Genomic DNA, 21,258 nt, shown 5'->3' on the forward strand with positions numbered 1-21,258 from the left:
AAATTTCAATCCAAGATGGCCGCCTTCTGGTTTGTCAGGGGGCGTGGCCATAATAACATTTTTTGTTTGTCTTCACATGATGAATGTGTGTACCGAATTTCATGGCTCTACGACAAAGTTGACCGGGACGTCTCCCATAGGTGCCAAATTTTTGAGTCTTTGCGCCCCTGCTGGCCAACAGTGAAAATGGTATCATGTCCATAATATAATTTTTTGCTCGTAATCATGCATAGAATTTAATTCCCAAATTTGGTGCAGATCCGACAATGTTGACATTTCATGTCTATGGTAGGGGGCGCTATAGTGTTCACTTTTCATATGTTTTATAGTGTATTATATTCAGACTGAGATCACACATTAGTGATTCAAATTTCAGCACGATCGGACTAAGTCTGTGCGAACAGGAGCAAATAATGTCACCTTGAAATTAGGCAAAATTTTTGACCAAATTTTGCGGCTTCGCCGCACGTAAACCGTGACAGTTATCAAAAAAAATCAGCTAACTTTAGATGTTCCACTTGTCTAGATGATGTACGGTGATTTTCAGCCCTGTGGGTGAAGCGCCTTCAGAGGAGTTCGTTCAAACGCAACGTCAGCGAAAATGCGGACTCAAATTTCAATCCAAGATGGCCGCCTTCTGGTTTGTCAGGGGGCGTGGCCATAATAACATTTTTTGTTTGTCTTGACATGACGAATGTGTGTACCGAATTTCGTGGCTCTACGACAAAAGTTCGGGACGTCTCCCATAGGCGCAATGTATTTTGACTTTTCGAGGTGGCGCTGTGTCGCCATTTTTTTATGCCCGTGCACGAAACCTATATTTTATCGAATTTTTCGCCACTTCTGAATTTTGGGCAAAGTTTGGTGAGTTTTTGAACGTGTTTAGGGGGTCAAATTAGGGTTTAAAGAGCAGAAGAATAATAATAATAATAATAAAATAATAATAATAATTCGAGCAAAAACAATATATCCGAAAACTTTAGAACAACATATTATACGTTTTTTGAAAGCTCTCGACCTTCCCCACGTCACCGTGGGGTCATTGGTGAGTGACGGGCACTGACGCGCTCGTCATTCGCCATCTCGTCGAGGTCACCCATCGCCTTCCATTGACTTCCATTCATTTTAGCAGTAGTAAATATGAGCCAGGCCTTGGGCGTGGGTTACTGGGATACTGCTGTTCGTGCCGGGGGCGACCGTGGACATAGTTGCATGTCGTCTTGTCGCATTCGGACATGCGCACGTCCCTTCCCATTCGCTCCGCTGAGCGGAAGCAATAGGCCCTACGCCCTGTCGGGGCTCGGGGGGAATTTTATAAATTAAGAAGTAATAATTATTTTTTCCTGAGAGCATTTCTAAGGTCAGATAAAAATCAGTAATTCATTGCTCCTCTATGACACGCTTGAGATTGAGGCCTTTTTATTTAAAGTTTGCCGATAGGGGCGCAGTGCTTGGCTCTTCTGAAAAGGCTTGTATACAAAATGCAGGCGTGTGACCGTACGCAGTCTACGCACATTTACACAGGTAACTTATTTAAAGCTCGTTAGATCAGACGGATTATTGTCTTTTGTGGGCGGAGAATGTTGTTTTGATCCCGCCCACTGACCTCAGCCCTCAGTGATTACAGTGGATTTAACTGCTAAAAGGGAGACAGGCACCACACTCATCACTTCTCTGAGAAAGTGTAAGTCTGTACTTTTTTAAATACTAAATAGGCATGGTCTGGTTACATTAAAGTAGACATACACTATATTCTCTTCTAAATGTCTGCATTTATATAATTTGGCTACTGGGACTAATTTGAGCAGCACTTACTCACCTTACACAACCTCGTAGTCTGTATTTGACATATGCTGAAAATGGTGCAATAATTGTGTGTGTGTGTGTGTTGTGTGTGTGTGTGTTTGTGTGTAGTTAAGTTAATAAATGTTAAATGAAATAAATGCAAGTCAACATAGCACAGAATGTGTGCATTATAATTCAAGCATTCAGCGTCAGACTGCGGTGACTTGGTACAAATGGGTCTATTCTGACTGACCTTTATTGTTTTGCACAAAGGCAGCTTTTGTATTTGTGTCAGTGTAAATTAGTTTATTCCTCTTCACAGATGAGAATGTGTATGCCACAAAGATACTATGTAGTAGATGCTGCAACGGTTATGCTCTTTATGAAATCAAACTGCCTACAGGTACGGTAAAAGATATTTTTTGTGGTTGTTTCAAAAGTATGGCAAAATGTACTAGACTTTCCTAAGCTGATGCAGCTATTCACAGCAGGGCATTTGTACCTAATCCTGTAGATTTCACTCCATATAAACAACTTAATCTTTATTGGCTCATGGGCCTGAGGCTTGCCTTTTTCATGTAAATCTGTAAGCATGTTTATTAATCCCGCCAAGGTATTGCAGTCCATTACAAGACAAAATCTTTGTTTATAGCATGTTTATGGTAACTGTTCTTTCAGTGTTAGTTCCTTGTTTAAAGGCAATTGCTTCCACTTCCCAGTGTCCCTAATGTCACAGGACATCCTGGATCGTCTTGGGACCCTCAGTGGAAGACACTTACCCTGTGGGGCGTGGAACTGTCATGGGAGAGGAGTTGGACCCTGAAAGCCATGCTCAGGAGATATTTGATCACTTTGTATCAGCACCCACCTGCAGAGCCACTCTGCGCTCCTTCACCAGACTCTGTGAGCATCTACAGCTGGACCTGCAGGCAACCCCACGACCACTGTATCCCACAATCAAACAGCGACTCAGCTACTGGAGAGCCAATGGCCTCTGGTCTAAACTGGACCGTAGAGCTGCCCTTAGTGAATACCAGAGGGGCCGAGCCTGCAGCAATCTCACTGTGTGTTTATATCACTTCTCTATTTACACTGACAATAGAACAGTCTCTATCACAGTGCTTAAAAGTGAATGTTTGTGTCCTCTGTTCAGTGTGTGGTCATCGGGGCAGGCCCTTGTGGTCTGAGGACTGCTGTAGAGCTGAGTTTTATGGGAGCTCGAGTTGTGGTGTTGGAGAAAAGGGACTCATTTTCTAGGAACAATGTGCTCCACCTGTGGCCGTTTACTATTCATGATCTCCGAGGACTTGGGGCAAAAAAGTTTTATGGAAAGTTTTGTGCTGGCTCCATTGATCACATCAGTGAGTCTGAAGCAACATAACACATCTCTCAAACATTTCTGTGAGTTTGACTTCTCCTGTCTTTGCAGGTATCCGTCAACTGCAGCTTATCCTTCTGAAGGTGGCTCTGTTGCTGGGAGTGGAGGTCCATGTCAATGTGGAGTTTAAAAGCTTGATTGAACCTCCAGCAAATCAACAAAGACAAAGTAAAATAAAAGACATTTAGTTTTTAACCTGGACTGAAATATAATGGTCTTTTTGTCTAACTCTATTGTGTAAAGAGATAGGCTGGAGGCTAGAGATCCATCCCAAATCTCATCCTGTCAGTCAACTTGAATTTGATGTTGTTGTTGGAGCAGATGGACGAAGAAACACTTTGCCAGGTCTGTAGTATTTTTTATTTCCTGTTTTATTTCACTGCATTTTAATTGTAATGCTTCAAACTTATTTTATGTCAATCAGGTTTTAAACGTAAAGAGTTCAGAGGGAAACTTGCTATTGCCATCACGGCCAACTTTAAAAATAGACACACTACTGCTGAAGCTAAGGTGGAGGAGATTAGTGGTGTGGCATTTATTTTCAACCAACGTTTCTTTCAGGAATTGCGGGAAGAAACTGGTCAGTCTGATTTCATTCACATGCATTTGAGTGCTATTGTGCGGTTGTCTCACCATTGTATACTACATCTCATTGTTATAGGCATTGACCTGGAGAATATTGTTTACTACAAAGATGACACACACTACTTTGTAATGACAGCTAAAAAACAGAGTCTCCTGGAGAAACATGTTATTCTGCAGGTAAAAGCCCATTAAAAGCATTTCAACCTAGAGAGACTCAGACAGACACAAAGGCAAAATATTAGATGTTTTATTGACTGAGTTAGCTTTGGTGCTCAGACCCCCGCAGAAGACATTGTGATGAAGGATGTGGCTGATTAGATGATGTTTAGTAGAGATCTTCTCCCTGCTGCTTGGACGCTGGAGGTGGTAGAGGTGAGGCCGAAGAGAGTGAAGGGGACGGTGAGATGGGAAGCCGAAGGGGTGCTGGGGTGTGGCACAAACCAAAGTGGCTGTGCACCTGCAAAGGTTGTTTAAACTGGGCAGACTGTGCACTGATTGGACAAGAGGAGGTGCAGTGAGCAGTGGGGAGGAGTAATGGGGATGAGGTGATTAAGGCTGAGGAGCAAGTAAAGTAAGCAGTGAGGTAGACCGGATCAAAGTTAAATCTTCCAGGCTGAAATTACGCCAGCTTCATAAATGCAGTAGGCACAATTACTTTATTCTGTAACTCTTATGACATTAAATGGTGCTAATCATAATTGCTGGTTCCAGATAACATCACAACATTCTATAGGCCAGTAGTATTGAATATAGATGCGGCAGCTAAAATTAATATTGCTAAAATGCATAATAGTGTTGTAAAATAACAATATATAGACTCTAGTCTTTCATAGAAGTAATCAGGTTCAACATTTGTGAATTTACTTTTAGGATTTCACAGGAAAGTTCAATGTTATCAGTAGGGAAAATTGGCTAAACCACATCTATGACAGTTTGCCAAAGCCAGAGTTAAAAGTGAAACTGCATGTTTAAAAATTATATTTAAAAAACACTCAATATAGTTACATGAGTATATTTAATTGGTTACTTTCCATCCCTGAATATGAATATTTTTTTTTAGTATATTCCTTTGTTGAGCCCTAAATCATAATATAAGATTTGTATTTCTGTTTCTCCCTGTTTGTCAGGACTTTGTGGACACAGAGCTCCTTCTCTCCCCTGACAATGTGGACCAAAATGCATTGCAGGTGTATGCTCGCCAAGCTGCCGATTTCTCCACCCATCACCAGCTTCCGTCTTTGGACTTTGCCATGAACCACTATGGCCAGCCGGATGTTGCCATGTTTGACTTTACGTGCATGTATGCCTCCGAACATGCTGCCATGTTTTACCAGCACCACAATCACCAACTACTGGTCACTTTGGTTGGAGACAGCTTACTAGAGGTGAGACAATAAAACACAGTCTATTGATCTATTTTAAATAGTTAGATTAATATTTTCCTTGTTGCCCTTAGCCTTTTTGGCCCATGGGTACAGGTATAGCTCGTGGCTTTCTTGCAGCCATGGACTCAGCATGGATGATCCGCAGTTGGGCAAAAGGGGGTGCTCCTTTGGATGTCATTGCTATGAGGTAATAACCCCACTTCAGCCTATGGAAAGTAACTATATAGATATATCACAGTTACTTTTGAGTAGGTATACAATGTGGTGGTATTCATAGTAACAGAAATGCATTTTTTACTGACCTTTTGTATATATATATATCTACTGCATTACATTTGAATACAATAAATATTTTACTAGTGTACTAGACAGATAGGTTACTTTTCCTGGAACTGCACAACGTTTTGTTATGTACCATCTCAGCTATGTATTTGTTTCTTTTACAGAGAAAGTTTATACCGTGTCCTGCCTCAAACAACTCCAGAAAACATGCAGAAAAATTTAAGTCTCTACACATTGGACCCAAGCACACGATACGCCAACGTCAACACACTGCTTATCACTCCTTCACAGGTGCACACTACTCAAAGTTTAAATACTGTCCATAGCACTGTTCAGGTTATGGGTGTCTGTATTTTCAGGTGAGACATTTGGTTAACACTGGACAGGAGAAAGAGGACAGCACACATATATGTGATGCTGTCAGCCTCACATCTCTGCAGTCTGGCAGACAGGGTGAGTTGGCTGCGTACAGTTCACTAAGCATCACTGTCACTTTGAATTAGTCAGTGGTTTTTCTGTAATATTTAATGAATTACATGTAACCCATTTTACATTTTTCTTATAAACCATAGTAAACTGAGTAAACCATTTAAGTCAGTGATCTGTCAGCTGTCATCTGTCTTATTTCTCTTTCCAGGGCCTGTTTCTCACTCTAATAAGCTGCTCACTTGGTGCCAGGAGCGGACTCAGGGTTACTGTGGAGTTACAATTCATGATCTCACCACATCTTGGAAGAATGGGCTTGCATTGTGTGCCCTTATCCACAGCTACTGTCCTGAACTAATGTAAGTATTATTGCAAATTTATGATTTAGAATTATTCAGAAATGTTGTACATAACATAATATATATTCAAAATGCATTTTTCTTTGCCTCATTCCAGCTTTATGGTCATGTTACACAGATAGTGTGTTTGCTGTTAACACTATAAAATTGCAATATAATCTATAATCTCCTTTCTATCTCCACTCTCTCTCATATAAGTACCTTTATCTATATAATTAATATGTATGGATACTGACATTTACAGCACTGTTTTGTGTGTGTCTTTTAGCAATTATCAGTCGTTAGTTGTGTCTGAAGAGGAAGAAAACATACGTCTTGCTTTTGATGTGGCTGAGCGAGCGTTGGGCATTTCACCTCTGATGACTGTAGACGAGATGTTGTCTGTTGGAGAACCAGATGCTTTGTCCATGGTGATGTATTTGAGTCAGTTCTATCACCTGCTCAGTAACACGTCTCCTGCAGGTGAGACTTGTTACTTACAACTAACTTTGTGATTATATGAGCTATGTTTGTTTACACTTCCTATCTTTGCTTTCCAGGTTCTTTGTCTCAGTTTACAGAATTGCGAGGAGCTCTACTTACCCCAGTCTCCCTCTTGAGTAGACTTGGATACAGTTCATCCAGAAAAAGAACCCCAGCTGTAAGGACCTTTAGAAGCACATTCATTTGTTTTCTTTGTTCACATTTACATCATTATAGCTCGAGAGTATTTCTGATGTTCAATCTTGAGCTCTAAAAGTTGCGTTCGTGTGACATCCCAACATTATAGAATCCTTGTTGGTCAGAAGCAGCAGAAGTGAATTTTTGTGTTTTTATTTTGAATTATGGCTATGCAACATTATGGTATGACTCAGAGTCTAACTCAGAGTCAAATAATTGTGAGGATGTGTGCAAGGAGAGAGGGTAGGTGTAGGTAAAAAACAGGAATTGTTAACATAAGTGTTGTCATAACGAGTCCTAAGGAGCACAGAAAGGCAGAGACTCTGGATGACTGAGGCAGGAGAAGCCTATTTACCTTCAGTCCTGGACCTAGAGACCTAATACTCAAGACTGCATGTTAGTATTGGCTGTTCAATCCTGACTATGCTTCCACACTAGGAGGTTTTTAATAGAAGCTAAGGACAGCTTGGAGACAAGCTGGCTGAGATATAATGAAACGTGCATTGCGTACCACTTCAGTGAAACAAGTTTACCAAGAAAATTGATCATGTTAAATTCCGTATCAGTTGGATGGCACCAGTCAAAGATAGAGCTAAACACATAGAAATATCAACAATGCTAGAACTGGCAGGTGTCCACAGACAAGACGACACAGACAAATGCATCATCATGCAGGATTATTTATAGACATTCAATCAAAATACAACTCTGAGGAACCTAATGATGAGAGGAAAAAATATTATAACATGGCTAAAGAACAACAAACAGATGTTATAATATGTCTATAAGAGTAATAAGCCAGGTTTGTAAAGTCTGTAACTATGGCATCAGACTGTAAGATGTGAATGCAACCTTTTAATGGGTGTTTCTGTTAATCATGTTTAAACTTTTTTTTTTTTTTTTTTTTGTAACAAAGGAGAATAAAGATGATCTTACTAAAAGAAGGAAAGAAAGTCATCCAAAAAAAGAAGAGTCAGTTATTGAGGAAGGCATTAGCGAAGAACAACTTTTTGACGCAAATTCCAGTGATCAGCAGTGTGACCAGTATAAGACCAAGGTGCAATTTATGGCCAGCAAGTTTCAAGTAAAGCATGAATCCACCCCTGCCAAAAGATCAACTTCTGTCGGTTTACAGCAGCAAGTAAGATTTGTTTAGTTTTTGCTTAACAGTGCACGTACTTAATTAGTAGTATAATCCATCATTTTAACAATGTACATGATACTGTTGTTGTCCAGCAGGGGGAGGTATTGTCAGACAGTTGGTCGCCTTCTGATGCCACTGCTCCGCTGCCTACATGGAGACTGGTAACTTGTCAATGTCCGGTACTAATGCCAAATACAGCCTAGACATTCTTACAATATATTAACTATTCTTCTACTTCGATAGAAAAAGCGAACACAACAACAAGAATTGATGAGTTTTCGTTTCAAAGAGAGAATCAGGTCTCAGCAGGTGTGTTGTGAAAGTTCAATATTTTATAGTTTATTTGTGTTGTGCAGTGCTTGTTGTGATGTAGGAAGCCATCATTTGCCTCTGTTCTGCTCCATACTCACTTTAGTTAGTGCATTAAGCATCAGATCATCTGATAAGTTATAGTTACATGTAGGAGAGATGTTTTCCTCTAGGCAGCTGTCATACTTGTTTGATTTCCCTTGACTATGCTGGCTCTTATACTTAGGATCTAGAGGCTGATCAGTTGTCCTGACTCCTGAAGGGTCTGTGCATGTGATAAAGCTACAGCTCAATAAGAGCTTTCAGCCTTAGTCACATGAAGTGTATGTACTGGAAATAAACTGCCTTCAGCTTTGTTTTGTCCTATGTGCCCTTGGCTGTTGAGAATAATACTCAATCTAACATTTGAAAACAAATGTGTACTGTTCTATATGTATACTATATGCTGGAAAAGATGTGACATGGCATATTGCATATGTCGTACTGCAAATGTTTTAAAATATTTTAAAGCTTTATTGAATTTCCAGCAGATCAACACAGATAAACTACACTTTTTAATCCCTGGGCAAAAACCTTTACCTCTTGTGTACAAGACATCATCATTCACGTTTCAGGAAACTGCAGCTGATGCAGCAATGTCTGATTATAATTTAAAGTGCATGTGGCAGGTTTTCATTACTATTTGTGTTAAATATAAGTGTTGTACAGTGCAGTACAGTGTTGATGCTTTGTAGAATTATCTGTACATCACATCTACTGCACACATGCAACCAGGTAGTAAAATTTTAAACTTTAAACCAAAATGTCAGTTGTGGGAAAAATATAAAAGAGTATGCCGGTGTAATCCCTCAGTCGTCCAGGGAGGATCCATATCAAAGAATAATTCAATTCTGTCAAATGGCCAAAAGCTATCTGAGCAGAACTGAAAAAGCAGCTTCAATGAGCTGCTAAACGATTCAATCAAAAGCTTTTGTCCAGTTGATAGAATTGAATTTTTCTTTGCGATAGATTAGAGTATCCATGAATACTCCATGTTTACATAGTGAAAATAAGGATTTTTAATGCATTTGTTTGTGTCTGTTTTTCAGAGTGCAGGCTCAGCAGACAGCAGTGATACATGTTTCTTCTGCAAGCAGCATGTCTATGTAATGGAGCGTATGAGTGCAGAGGGCCTGTTCTTTCACCGCAGTTGTTTACTGTGTGATTACTGTGGATGTAGTCTGAGAATCACCACCTACACCTATGACAGGCCCAGTGGTAAGTGCACAGAGGAGTCAGTGTGATTCATTTTTTACTATAGACAATGTATTTCCAAGTGACATAGACAACCTGTCACACTGATATATAACCCCTGCCCACAACCTCAAATGCTGTCTACACTGTCATCTGATCTGTGCTTTTCTGCTGAAGTTGGTTATAAATATTCTGTTCAGAGGTTGTCATTGCTGACCTCCTCAGTCTCTGACAAAGTTTTGATTGTATTCTTCAGCTCCAGGTCATTTCACTTTTTTTTTTTTTTTTTTTAAATTGTGAAATCACTCAGCCAATCAGAGGATGACAAAAGCTCATGTGATCAGTGTTTAAGACTCAGGCGGCATTAAAATGATCAAACTAAAATACTATTGTCTTAGCTTCTGATATTGAGTCCTACTTTTGACTCTTTACAGGGAGGTTTTTCTGTCCGGAACATTTTAACTTAGGATCACAAGCCACAGCAGCAAGAAAGAGACAACTACCTTCAGACAGAGACATTTCTCATCAGGCATCTACAGTAAGTTTGTAGATTAACTTAGAATGTTTTATTGCTTGTTTTTATTGTATTCATACCATGAGCAGGGTCCCCTTTTCACAGATCAGAGCTGTATCTTGATCTGGTGGCATTAACTCCTTGTCTCCTTGGAGAATGTAAAACATTTCTAGCAAAGTGATAATCTCCAAGGATGCAAGAAGGTAGTGGACCCTCCTTCAGAAAAGTTGCATCTTTAAGGGTACTCTTGATTTCCCCAGGTTTCCCCAGCCCCACCTTTCACTGGCTCCTCAACTGATTCTTTCATCTCTATGGCAGCAGAGCGTCGTTGGTCATCAGGTGAGCTTAGTCCTGGGTGTTCCTTTCAGCTGTTCACATGCACTGTTCGCTGCCTTAAACTGGATCAATGTGGCTTTAGTGTGTCTGTGTTTCTGTGTGTGTCTCTGTGTGTGTGCGTGTGTGTGTCTACAGTGGCTTCTTTGATGGAAGCAGCTGTCAACAAGAAGCAGACTGCCACCCCTGAGCGTATTGAGTTGGAGAACTGCCGCCGCTACTCCACAAATGTTGAGACAAAGCTGTTGGAAGTAGAGGAGCCACAGGAGGTCTCTGAGGAGACACTTAATGAGTTTAACCTAAAAGTGGAGGAAACTCAGGGAAGCAAGAGCAGACTGAAGTCACGGTCTAGGTCAGTATAAGTTCACTGTAATCTTAGTTTATTTGTGGAGTGTGTATGTTACTGATTTTTATGTGTTATAGTTCTGATTCAGATGAGGAGGCTGGAGAGAAAAGCCAGAGTCTCTCTTCTGAATCTTCATGGAGAGATGCTCTGCAGCTTCAGGCTTATTTAAGAGACAAATCAGAGGCAACAGAGTTTGACTGTGATGAGGGAGATGAGGAAGAGGGAGAGGTGGATGAAGATGAAAATGATGACAGCATTGAAGTGGAGTCCACTGATGGTAAGTCCTTGGTGCATTTAAGTGTGATAAAAATCTGCTCATCTTCCCATTTTTATTGTATGCCTTTTCCTGGATGACTGAATACATTCACAAACTTTAAATGTATACCAAGATGATATCAAGGGCTTTCCCATTGATTAATTTGCTTTATCTCCATCAAGTGCAATATTTAATACTGTGAAACAATCATCTGCTTTGTTCATGTCTTTCTACTAACCTTTCTATGACCATTTGTCCAGACTCTCAGAGCAACCCTTCAATTGAAGAAGACAAATTTATGTCTATTTCACCTGCTACTCCAGACTCCCAGAGTGAGGTCGTCCTGCACATGAACACCCCATCCACTGCCTCTTTTGTTACCACTGCTGGCTCTGCCTCCTATTCCTCTCTTGAGTCTAAAGAAAGAGATACAAACACAAGTGAAGTTATAAAGTCAAACACAATGTCTCCAATGAGCTTTCATCCTGGACTTTCTATAGAGACTATGTCTAGTCTCTCATCTTCTGGGGGGCTACAAAGTCATGGCTCCTTTGAAGACATCAACCCTGAAATTCCCCCAAAAATATCAGTGCTTGAACAGAAGAAATTAAAGTCTGAACAGAAAAAGATAGGATCAACTGAACAGAGGCAGGAATCCCAATTTGAAGCCCAGCACCTGCCGCCTATGCAGGCTGTGGGTGAGTCACTGCTGCTCCATTTAAAAGGTCTGAGGGACAGTCCTATTGTGGGACAGTCAGATGGGAGCGTAGCCCAGGTCTTTCGAAGAGCAACTTCATCTGGCAATATGAAGAAGAAAAGCAGGAAGGTGAGAGCTTCATTTCCCAGAGGAGAAAGACAGTCAAAGGATCCTGTCAATCAGAAAAGGCTTACAGGTGATGTATATTTAACATTTTTGTTTTGAATTATGTAACAGTATTGTCATTTAATTCCTTCTGTCATAGATTATAGATGTGCCACGCTGACAGAGGAATCAGAGCTGGAAACATCCACTCTGCTTAAGAGGTGTTCATTAACGCCAAGAAAGAATGTAAATATAACATTAATTAAACTTCACTTTAAGGCACATCTGTTTGTGACTTTAACAAACTTTACTTTTTAGTTGCAGCTGGAGCTTTTTGACCTCACATTAGAAATACAAAGAGTAACATTAAAAGAGGAGAAGGGAAACATGCATGTATGTTTCAACATTTAAACACAGTACTTAAAAATATATCATTTATTGATTAAGTTTTATGTTGTAAATATTTGTTGTGTTTTCAGCCTGCTTATGTTCCCCACGCTCTGGCTTTTAAACGTTCATATGGCATTCAAGTAAAGGCCATATCATTCACTTTATTATTTTCAGCCATGTCTATTGTGAGAAATCACGCATGTTCCTTTTTTCAGAAAACTTCTCTAAAGGACAAAAGTTCTATCCAAGACTCGGATGGAGGTTCCTCTTGTCCGACAGAAGTGTTAGGAGTTATAGTTCAGCCCCAGGAGGCATCCAGCCTAAGTGTGAGGGAGGCACTCTTTCAAAGGAAAAGTGATCAGGAGGAAGACCTCGATGCCAAAATCACTCGACGGGTGCAAAGAGCTGCTCGAAAACAGGCAAAACAGGAGCAACTCAAGAGACTTCACAAAGCCCAAGTAAAAATTCCACTCTCAATCTAAATGTTCCCATAGTGTTTCATGTCAGTGGTGTTATTGTGCCGTTATGTGTAGGTAATTCAAAGACAGCTGCAGCAGGTGGAAGAGAAACAGAGACTGCTGGAGGCTAGAGGAGTGGCAGTAGAGAAAGCTCTAAGAGGAGAAGCCGGTAAAGCTACACGAGTGGACACATCATAACAATTTAGTAATAAGAATTACATTTAAATGTCTTTCAGATTACTGGGGAGAATCTGGTGACAGCCAAGATTTTGACCTTTACCTTGGTGGTGGGCTTACTTTCATTGCAAACTTATTTGCTGTATGTTCATATCTGATATCTCAGGTTCATATCATGTCTATACACACAATGCATTTTAGGTTTAGGTAAACTTGAAAACCCAGCGCTCATGCAGCAGTGGTTCCAGTTGGTTCAACAGAAAAATGCTTTAGTTCACTATGAGTCTGAACTGATGATATTGTAAGTAATCATACCTTCAACTTTATATAATCAAACTTTATATCTATGATTTATCTGATCCCATGTGAATTTATCTTTGGTGATTCTTTGGTTCACCATTAGCGCCCGGGAGTTGGAGCTAGAGGACCGCCAGAGTCGGCTACAACAAGAACTGAGAGAAAGGATGGCAGTAGATGGTAAATCGAAATACTTTTGGAAAATAAATGTTTTAAAACCCATGGTTCTCCATTTGAAAATATAAAATTAAACCTAATTTTCTGTGTCTGCAGACCATCTGAAAGGGGCACCAGAGCTGGAAGAGGAGAGGCTGATCTTGGAGGAGATGCTGGAGGTGGTGGAGCAGAGAGATGCACTTGTGTCTCTACTAGAGGAGCAACGGCTGCGGGAGAGGCTGGAGGAGCAGGACCTGGAGACGCTGATGCTCTCAAAAGGCCTGGGACTAAACTGGGATTAGCTGCATTACAGGGACACAATATTCAGTGTGCTATACTTTATTAACTTGCCTTTGTCCTAAATGTTACTCATGTACCTTGTTTTTCATTGTTTACAAGCACCACAACAGATCTGTTGGTTGTCTTGTCTATGAATTATTTTGGGTCATAAACTGCAAGCCTTTTGAGTGCTTCTGAACTGGTGGATGTGCAGTACATTATAAAATGTCTAATAACTGTGCCAACAATTTAGGTGTATATGCCTTATGCCATCACACCTAACTCAATGTAAACATATAATGTAAAATGCAGACAAGACAAGCTGTTAGAAATGTTTGAAAGCATGTTCCTGATTTATTAAAAATGCCAACCCTAAGATGAAAACATGGTCAAGGATCGAACATTACAGAAAGAATGTTTACGTTTATAAAATATGTACGACTTGAGATGAGACAAAGCATCTTTTTTTGTGATGAAATGTGGCATTCACACACCAGTGCTCTGGCTCTGCTCTACTTTCAGGGCTTTGGCCACCAATCCAGCTGTGACCGGATGCATGCCAGCACGATGGGCCTGGAATACCCGCACTGCTTCTTCACGATACTTCTCAAATGTGTACACCTCCCTATAAACAAATGCATTATTCGTTTTAGACAGACCCTTGTTGAAACAACAGGCAACATTACAAGAGGAATAATAAGGGTGGTATCAAAATGTTGCAACTGATGTGCTAACTGGACCAGTATCTTTTGCAACAGAAAAACATAAGCGATTACAAAAGACATGTTACTTAACCCTGTGGTGACACACTATGCAGCCACACTGCCACTCACCCATCTATGAAGCCCTGACAGAAGGAAGGCACTTCTGTTCTGATTCAATAATAAAATTCTTGAAATATATGATTATATATGCAACCTTCTAGCCAAGTTTCAAGTTGTGCCTTTAAACTCCCAATACTTGATTTTTTAAAGCCAGTCAACATTTAGAAGCAGGACACAACTTGCCTAAAAAGTGGGCGTGTATACTTAAGCCTGCCCTGTTCTGTTGCCATCCTCAGAGCCACTGGGACCATTTCCTCCCATTTTGAGCGCACACATAAGCGCAGCCATCTGAAAAAAAAAAGTTTGAGTTTTTAACATTTCAAGTTACTCAAAGGTTTTTCAATCTCTTGCCACGAACCTAAAGCGTATTTCAGAGTTTGTGTAACTGTTGAGGTTGTAAAGATCCTGCATCTTCTTTACATGAGTCAGAGGTAAAGGATCCTAAATTGAGGGTAAGAAAAAAAAACATTAACTGTATCATGGGTTAGACCAGGCTATAAAATGAATGTTTACCTCTTGAAGCAAAAGGGTCAATAACTCAATAAGCTGGGAAGATGACAACGTTTTTACGTCTGACTCTTTGAAACCCTCCAGGTCCTGTTCTTTAGCCTGAAAAATATCAAGCATTTCAATGAAAACTTCACTGAACTCCTTTACACTTAAGACCTTACCTTTATCCATTTCTGACTCAAGGCAATACAGGCATCAGCCAGAGTGGTGTCATACCTGAAAAATAACAAAATGCCTGTTCAGTTAACGAAGTTGTTACATGCAAATGCCTGTAATGGAATCTACAGAAGTACAGCATAATGACTCACTGAGGCTTCACAGGAGGCATCCCTGGTGTATATATCCAGGCGTTCCAGTCTACTTTGTTCAGAATGTCCACCTGAGGACAACAGACTTCATATATTAGTATTTAATAGTAATGTAGATTACACGACACTATTATACAGTATGCACAAAATGAAACCTGTCAGCATTTACCTTATCTTTAAAGTAAGTGAACAAGTAATTCTTCCACTGATCAGTAGTGACACTGCTGTAAGCAAACATCTGGATATAAGACTTCACAAACTCCATGAACACCTCTGCAGAGAAACAACCCACAGAATACTAATACAAATACTAAATTGCACTGTCAAGAAAGATGGGCTTGTCCAATACCTGGGCCTCCCATTAACTCCTCCAGATGATACAACAGAGCAAAGCCCTTCTCATAGGGGATAAGGGAAAAGGCATCATCGGGATCAACATCCTGAAGGCTAGGTACCAAGTTAGTCAGAGGGCTGTTGGCACCAAAAGTATTGACCTAATAATTAGAATGCACATTTTAGTTCACTGATGGCAGAAACTGAAAGTTTGCTGGTACTTATGTGTATTCTTTAGGTCCTCACAGAGTCCTGCAGTTCTTTCCAGCCTCCCATGGCCTTAAATTGTCTGGACTGCTCACTTTCCATACACCGCGCAATCATCCTCTCCAGATACACTGTGTGGCCCTCGTTCAACCTTCATGAAGAAAAGCTTACATTACCACTGGGTTCATTACAATGTAAGTGATTCTTACAGAAATATTCACCAGAAGTGTTCCCAGGTCTTATTGGTCACCAGATTTCCAGTCCAGCTGTGGGAGATTTCATGGGCAATTACCTGATGTAAACAAGAGTACAGATTCAAACACTGAAAATACAAAACATATTAAAAGTACAATATGAAAAGTATATACTTACACCAGCCAAAGACTTGTCTCCTGCCTATAAGAAAACAGATGGAGCATAATTTTTATGGTTAAAAGCTTAAAAGCATTTCCGACTACCAGCCAAAAGCCAAGGGAGCTAACTAAACCATTACCCTTTGTTCCACTAAAGTGTCACCAAGACATTATTTTTTTAGAAAAACTATGACTACAATATTCAGACAAAAGGCTTGACAGGCATTTTAGTGAATGATTAAATAGCATATCATCAATAGATAATAACTGCAGCCCAATTAGTGCCTTACCAGAACAGTTGGTGTAGCAAAGGTCAGACAGGGGTTCTCCATGCCTCCATATGGGAAAGAGGGTGGCAGAACCAGGACATCATATTGACCCCAAACATATGGGCCAGCCAGTTGTTCAGCAATCTGCAGCATCTTTTCAGTCTGCAATTAATGAAAAGTATGTTAAAGAGCCACAGACAAAGAAGCCAGATTTCTATGTTTTACAGCTGTTGATTTGTGTCACCTCAGAAAACTCAGATGCAGCTTTGTCCACATATTCTTTCTCAGACCAGACTCTAGATCGTGGTCCAATTTCTCTGTCAAACAATTAGATACACTTATATTTCTAACTCTACACATTATGCCACAACACAAATTAAAATGTGTTACCTGCTTTCAAGCGCTCCCACCACTATAGCTATGAGATATGAAGGCATGGGCACCTGTAGAGAATGTCAAAAATGTAATTGGATTTTATAAAAATAGTAGACTTAAGTTGCAGGGCACTAAACACTGACTGGCTGTCTGAAGCGGTAGACAATGCGCTCACTATCCTGAGGATCCATCTCATGGCCATCATGAACAGCACTCATCAATGCTACCAGGTCCTTTGGGACAGACACCTGAGTGGAAATAACACCAGAGTCACTTATTTGTCATACTAAAGACTACTGAGCAATAGTGAATTAGTATTTTACCTGAGCATAATAAGTGTGTTTGACAGAAGGGCTGTCTTGACAAGGCACCATGCTTCTGCAATGGTGTGCCTAAAAAAGATGAGTAAGTTTAGCTTAATAGGGGCAGATGATTTTCAAGATACTGCTGCTGTTTTACAACAGTTGACATCAACAGGTAAAAAAGGACTAAATTAAACCTATGATTGATGAATAGGAACTTTCTAAATTTGTACTTGCACCCATTTCCCTACAAAACCAGCAGAAAACATTACAACAACATTAAGAAAAGGAAGTACTGCTTATGTCTCAATATTGTAGCAAGAGTTGCTGATGCACATCACTTTTGAAACTAATTGTAAGTGATACAAAATGAGGCTCAAACATGAAATCACTCACCTGACACTGGCTAAATAGGTAAGGATACATCTTGCCAGCAGTCTGTTCAGGTGTAAGCCATTGCAGAGCAGTAGCAGAAGGAGATGTCTCATATGCCACTTCTACTATCACATGCTGTCCCCTAGTTTAGGAAGAAAAATATTGCAGTTATTCAAAAGTTTACAATCCAAGGCATTTCAAATTTCATAATCAAACTACAGTAAACCATAGTAAACCTTGAGATATCAAATGGCAGCCTGATTTCCAGTGGTGTGCCCTTGAAGCTGTGTTTGGACCCCAGGGTAAAGCTTGCTTCCTGACCATTTGCACTCACTGAGATGATCTTCAAGTCTCTGGTGTCCAAAGTCTGAAGCAGATAAACAGCACATTTATTAAGGACTATGTCCAATGCAATGCTGAGACAGCAGTGTGGATAACTGTTCATCTGATAAAATGCACAGGCCTTTAAATTTGAATTCCGTCAAATAAAAAATAAAAATCATACAAAATAATCTAAGCAACAGTATATTTAAAATGCAAAAGACAGCAAAATGGAATACACTGGTTGACTGAACACTCACTGATAAAAAATATCCAGTACTGATACAGAGTAAACTGTAGGTCTGTGTATACTGAAGAGACCACCTGTTTTATTCACATGCCTACACACCTTTAAATCAAAGTCCAAGCCATTCTCTCTTCGCCAAAAACAACTTAGAGATAAGAGGTCAAGGTAAGAATCAAAATACCAACGAACAGGTTCTTCAAAAAATTTACTAACTTATTATACAGTCATAACGATAGTTTCACTTTTGAAATTTGTTTCTACCTGCTTTGGCTTAAAAGCAACGTGTTTATATAGCATAAAAACAGGCTTAATGAAAATGCTTAATCCAATACATTTAAAGAGTGTAATGGAACGATAGCTCTACCAGCGTGGAGAAGCGGTCCTCCAGAGCCTCCACCGTAAGTGTCACCCGGCCTCTGAGCGCTCGTTTGGTGAAATCCACATTTAGACACAGGTTCAGGTGTTTGGTGAGACAGCTGTTGATGGACGAAAATGAGCACGGGTCCACAGACATGATGCTGCGGTTGTAATGTCAGTAGACAGAGTAGAGAAAACTGGAAACTGCAGACGCTACAGAGCACAATCAACCGCTGCGCTCCTGTTTTGACACCCCTCTCAAACCGGAACATGCGCTATGACCTTCCGCCGCCGGCATTTTCAAAATAAAGGTCCATGCTGTAGCTGATGTTTTGCGAAATAAAATATTGTTGATCGATAGAGATATTTGGATTGACTCTTCTCTTATTTATTCTGGTCTGAAAATATTTAAGGCCTCTGCAGCATAACGCGCTTGTGCGAAGCTTGAAGCGCTTGCACAACACGTTCTTATCCAGCAGGGGGCGACGAGATTAATGCCACAAAAGAGTCACTCAGCCCAAAACACAGCGACCAAGGAGAGATGGGCGCTGTAGTGAACGTATGAGACTATGCCATGAACCCATTTGAAGGATCTGTTTCCTCGCGGCTCGAGGAGACAGAGGTGACGGACAGTCTGTGCCGGTGGGTCCGCTTTTCCTCTTGGCTGGAGTGTGTCTGTGTGGTTACCTTCGACCTGGAGCTCGGACAAGCATTAGAGGTAAGGACGAAAGCTAGCCTACAACAACCACCAGCATCCTACATCCCTAGGCGTGACGATCTTATCAAAAACAACATATATATATATATATATATATATATATATATATATATATATATATATATATATATATATAGATATATATATATATAGATATATAGATAGATAGATAGATAGATAGATAGATAGATAGATAGAGATAGATATAGATATAGATAGATATATATCTTTCCACTCAGTTTTCGAAATCACTTTTATTTAGGGACGGTATTTAAAGAAGGATGGTAAAGACGCTTCATAAAATAATGGAAGTAATATAGGTATTTAATAATAATAATAATAATAATATTATTATTATTAAGTATAATAATGACATTTACAGTACTGTGTGTTTAGGCAGCTAAATGTTTGTATTGTGTACAGTTTCCGGTAACCTTTTTGTCTTTAACTTTTAGCTGGTCTATCCTCAAGATGTAAAACTTACAGAAAAAGAAGTAAGAACTTGTGTTATTATATATGTACATTTACTCGGGCTATTTCTGAATATATAAATGGTCACGTTTGTTCGTTCTTTAGAAAACCAACATTTGCTACCTGTCCTTTCCTGACTCATATTCAGGTAAAAAGAAAATATTAAATTAAAGATCACATTAGATTTTAATAATATATGGACTTGCATTTTGTGTTCCAGGATGCCTTGGAGATACTCAGTTCAGTTTCAGGATGCGTCAGTCTGTTGGGCGACGAAGTTCAAGGGATGGAGACATTTACAATCGAGATGCCCCTTTAACTTTGCAGGTTGTCACAATGATAAGATGATAGAAATGATAGATGATAGGAATAGTGAGTAATGGTAATTATACTCTCTTCCACAGAAAGAAGTTTCCCATTTTTTTGGCTACGTTTATTTCAGACAGGTGAAGGATGTCTCTGTGAAACGAGGCTATTTTCAGAAGGTTGGTGTCATGTGATATTTTTTTTTAGGTAGGAGACTGGACAGAAGACTTTGTAACAGTGTACTGTCTATTGTAGTCTTTGGTGCTTCTCAGCAGGCTTCCCTACACGGCCCTGTTTCACTCATTGCTGCAGATTATTGCCCCAGAGTACTTTGAGAAGTTAGAGCCTTGTCTTGAAACAGGTAATGGTGATATTTAATGTTGCAGTAATGAATCACATCTCTGTTTCTGTGTATTCTTAAGAAAATATGTTTAACTTGTCATTGTAGTTTGTAATGAGATTGACCAGTGGCCCAAACCGGTACCAGGAATGACTCTCAACTTGCCTGTGATGGGTGTAATCTTACAGGTGATACTTTTGTTTAGCCAAATCCAACATTTGCATGTGCCACTGAGTTTTGTATTTTCTTCTTTTTTTCAGATAAGAATTCCTTCTAAATCTGACAAACCAGGGGGAAGTCCTATCCGAAACACGGCCAAAGAGGTGAGAAAACTTTTTTGTGTGTGTTTACAACTCATTCACAAATGTGACATGACAAATTATATCAACCTCCTTTTGTTATGGACCCTATGACTGAGACCATACGCAGATGACTTGACAAATTATTATTTTTTCCTTAGAACCTATTACCAGCTCCAACAGTGTTGCCAACGATCCACGAACTTGACCTCTTCAAGTGAGTTTTTTGTCTTCTGTTAAAGTTGATATGAACTTTCTTGTCATATTTGATTTTTGACTTTCTAGATGTTTCCAGTCAATGCTGATTCACCTGCAGATGCTCTGGGAACTTGTTCTGCTGGGGGAACCACTGATTGTCATTGCCCCCTCTCCTATAGTGTCTTCTGAAACAGTATTAGCACTTGTGAGGTAACTAGAAACCCAGTATTTAGAGTGTAATTAAGAATATTGTTTTGATTGCAATATTAAAAGGCCAATTTTCTTCAGCTCTATCTGTCCCTTAAAATTCTACTGTGATTTTCGTCCATACTTCACCATTCATGACAGTGAGTTCAGAGAATACACTACTCGCACCCAGGCTCCGTGAGTGATGACTGCATACCGCTATTTGTGTTTGAATTCAGATATGTCTCACTTGTCACCATAAACAAACCATGTCTCCTGTAATTTAGCCCTAATGTGGTTCTCGGTGTCACAAATCCATTTTTCATAAAGACCTTCCAGAGCTGGCCCCATATCGTAAGACTCGGTGAACTCAAGATGGCAGGTATTTCTTGTTTTTTTATATTG

The 21,258-nt window shown here is 39.9% G+C and overlaps 3 protein-coding genes across 4 annotated transcripts; 2 read left to right on the plus strand and 1 right to left on the minus strand.

Annotated features, from left to right (window-relative positions):
• Positions 1-1,582: 1,582 nt before the first annotated feature.
• Positions 1,583-13,750, plus strand: LOC110161532 (protein-methionine sulfoxide oxidase mical3a-like). Its single transcript, XM_055154120.1, has 32 exons — positions 1,583-1,684; positions 2,505-2,849; positions 2,939-3,146; positions 3,215-3,331; positions 3,407-3,508; positions 3,588-3,743; positions 3,825-3,925; positions 4,876-5,133; positions 5,205-5,320; positions 5,580-5,706; positions 5,775-5,868; positions 6,053-6,200; positions 6,469-6,662; positions 6,740-6,840; positions 7,777-8,001; positions 8,097-8,165; positions 8,248-8,313; positions 9,402-9,570; positions 9,981-10,084; positions 10,321-10,399; positions 10,553-10,745; positions 10,817-11,016; positions 11,256-11,888; positions 11,958-12,043; positions 12,116-12,190; positions 12,277-12,327; positions 12,403-12,645; positions 12,721-12,814; positions 12,882-12,932; positions 13,024-13,123; positions 13,226-13,299; positions 13,393-13,750. Exons 2-32 carry the CDS (start codon positions 2,586-2,588, stop codon positions 13,575-13,577), a joined length of 4,683 nt encoding a protein of 1,560 aa, XP_055010095.1. The 5' UTR covers positions 1,583-1,684; positions 2,505-2,585; the 3' UTR covers positions 13,578-13,750.
• A 129-nt stretch (positions 13,751-13,879) lies between these two features.
• Positions 13,880-18,617, minus strand: lta4h (leukotriene A4 hydrolase). 2 transcript variants are annotated; one of them, XM_020926342.2, is made up of 19 exons: positions 18,343-18,617; positions 17,647-17,777; positions 17,432-17,552; positions 17,057-17,125; positions 16,877-16,981; positions 16,749-16,801; positions 16,603-16,675; positions 16,380-16,520; positions 16,109-16,132; positions 15,958-16,028; positions 15,776-15,887; positions 15,546-15,690; positions 15,366-15,469; positions 15,197-15,267; positions 15,050-15,104; positions 14,892-14,987; positions 14,737-14,819; positions 14,558-14,666; positions 13,880-14,175 (listed from the first exon to the last, which is right to left on the minus strand). In XM_020926342.2, exons 1-19 carry the CDS (start codon positions 18,490-18,492, stop codon positions 14,041-14,043), a joined length of 1,848 nt encoding a protein of 615 aa, XP_020782001.1. In that variant the 5' UTR covers positions 18,493-18,617; the 3' UTR covers positions 13,880-14,040. The 2 variants fall into 2 exon arrangements, with proteins under 2 accessions (XP_020782001.1, XP_020782000.1); XM_020926341.2 differs by having other exon boundaries at positions 13,880-14,179; positions 14,562-14,666; positions 18,343-18,616.
• A 231-nt stretch (positions 18,618-18,848) lies between these two features.
• On the plus strand, positions 18,849-21,237 carry LOC110161780 (DENN/MADD domain containing 6B; the record flags this gene model as incomplete). Its single annotated transcript, XM_055153811.1, has 12 exons — positions 18,849-19,053; positions 19,509-19,547; positions 19,630-19,672; positions 19,745-19,851; positions 19,929-20,009; positions 20,086-20,191; positions 20,279-20,358; positions 20,431-20,493; positions 20,631-20,686; positions 20,755-20,877; positions 20,956-21,051; positions 21,141-21,237. Coding segments are annotated over exons 1-12 (1,035 nt in total), but the record flags the coding sequence as incomplete, so codon positions are not given.
• Positions 21,238-21,258: the final 21 nt, after the last annotated feature.

The sequence above is a fragment of the Boleophthalmus pectinirostris genome, unplaced genomic scaffold (genome assembly GCF_026225935.1).
Source record: "Boleophthalmus pectinirostris isolate CB_2022bp ecotype Guang Dong unplaced genomic scaffold, ASM2622593v1 HiC_scaffold_18, whole genome shotgun sequence".
NCBI lineage: Eukaryota > Metazoa > Chordata > Actinopteri > Gobiiformes > Gobiidae > Boleophthalmus > Boleophthalmus pectinirostris.

Coding starts and splice junctions, on each gene's coding strand:
- LOC110161532 (XM_055154120.1), top strand. CDS start 2,586: ATGGGAGAGGAGTTGGACCCTGAAAGCCATGCTCAGGAGATATTTGAT. Junction 8,314..9,401: donor AGAGAATCAGGTCTCAGCAG/GTGTGTTGTGAA, acceptor TCTGTTTTTCAG/AGTGCAGGCTCAGCAGACAG. Junction 13,300..13,392: donor AGAAAGGATGGCAGTAGATG/GTAAATCGAAAT, acceptor CTGTGTCTGCAG/ACCATCTGAAAGGGGCACCA.
- lta4h (XM_020926342.2), bottom strand. CDS start 18,492: ATGTCTGTGGACCCGTGCTCATTTTCGTCCATCAACAGCTGTCTCACC. Junction 16,982..17,056: donor AACACACTTATTATGCTCAG/GTAAAATACTAA, acceptor ATTTCCACTCAG/GTGTCTGTCCCAAAGGACCT. Junction 16,521..16,602: donor CTGCATCTGAGTTTTCTGAG/GTGACACAAATC, acceptor CATTAATTGCAG/ACTGAAAAGATGCTGCAGAT.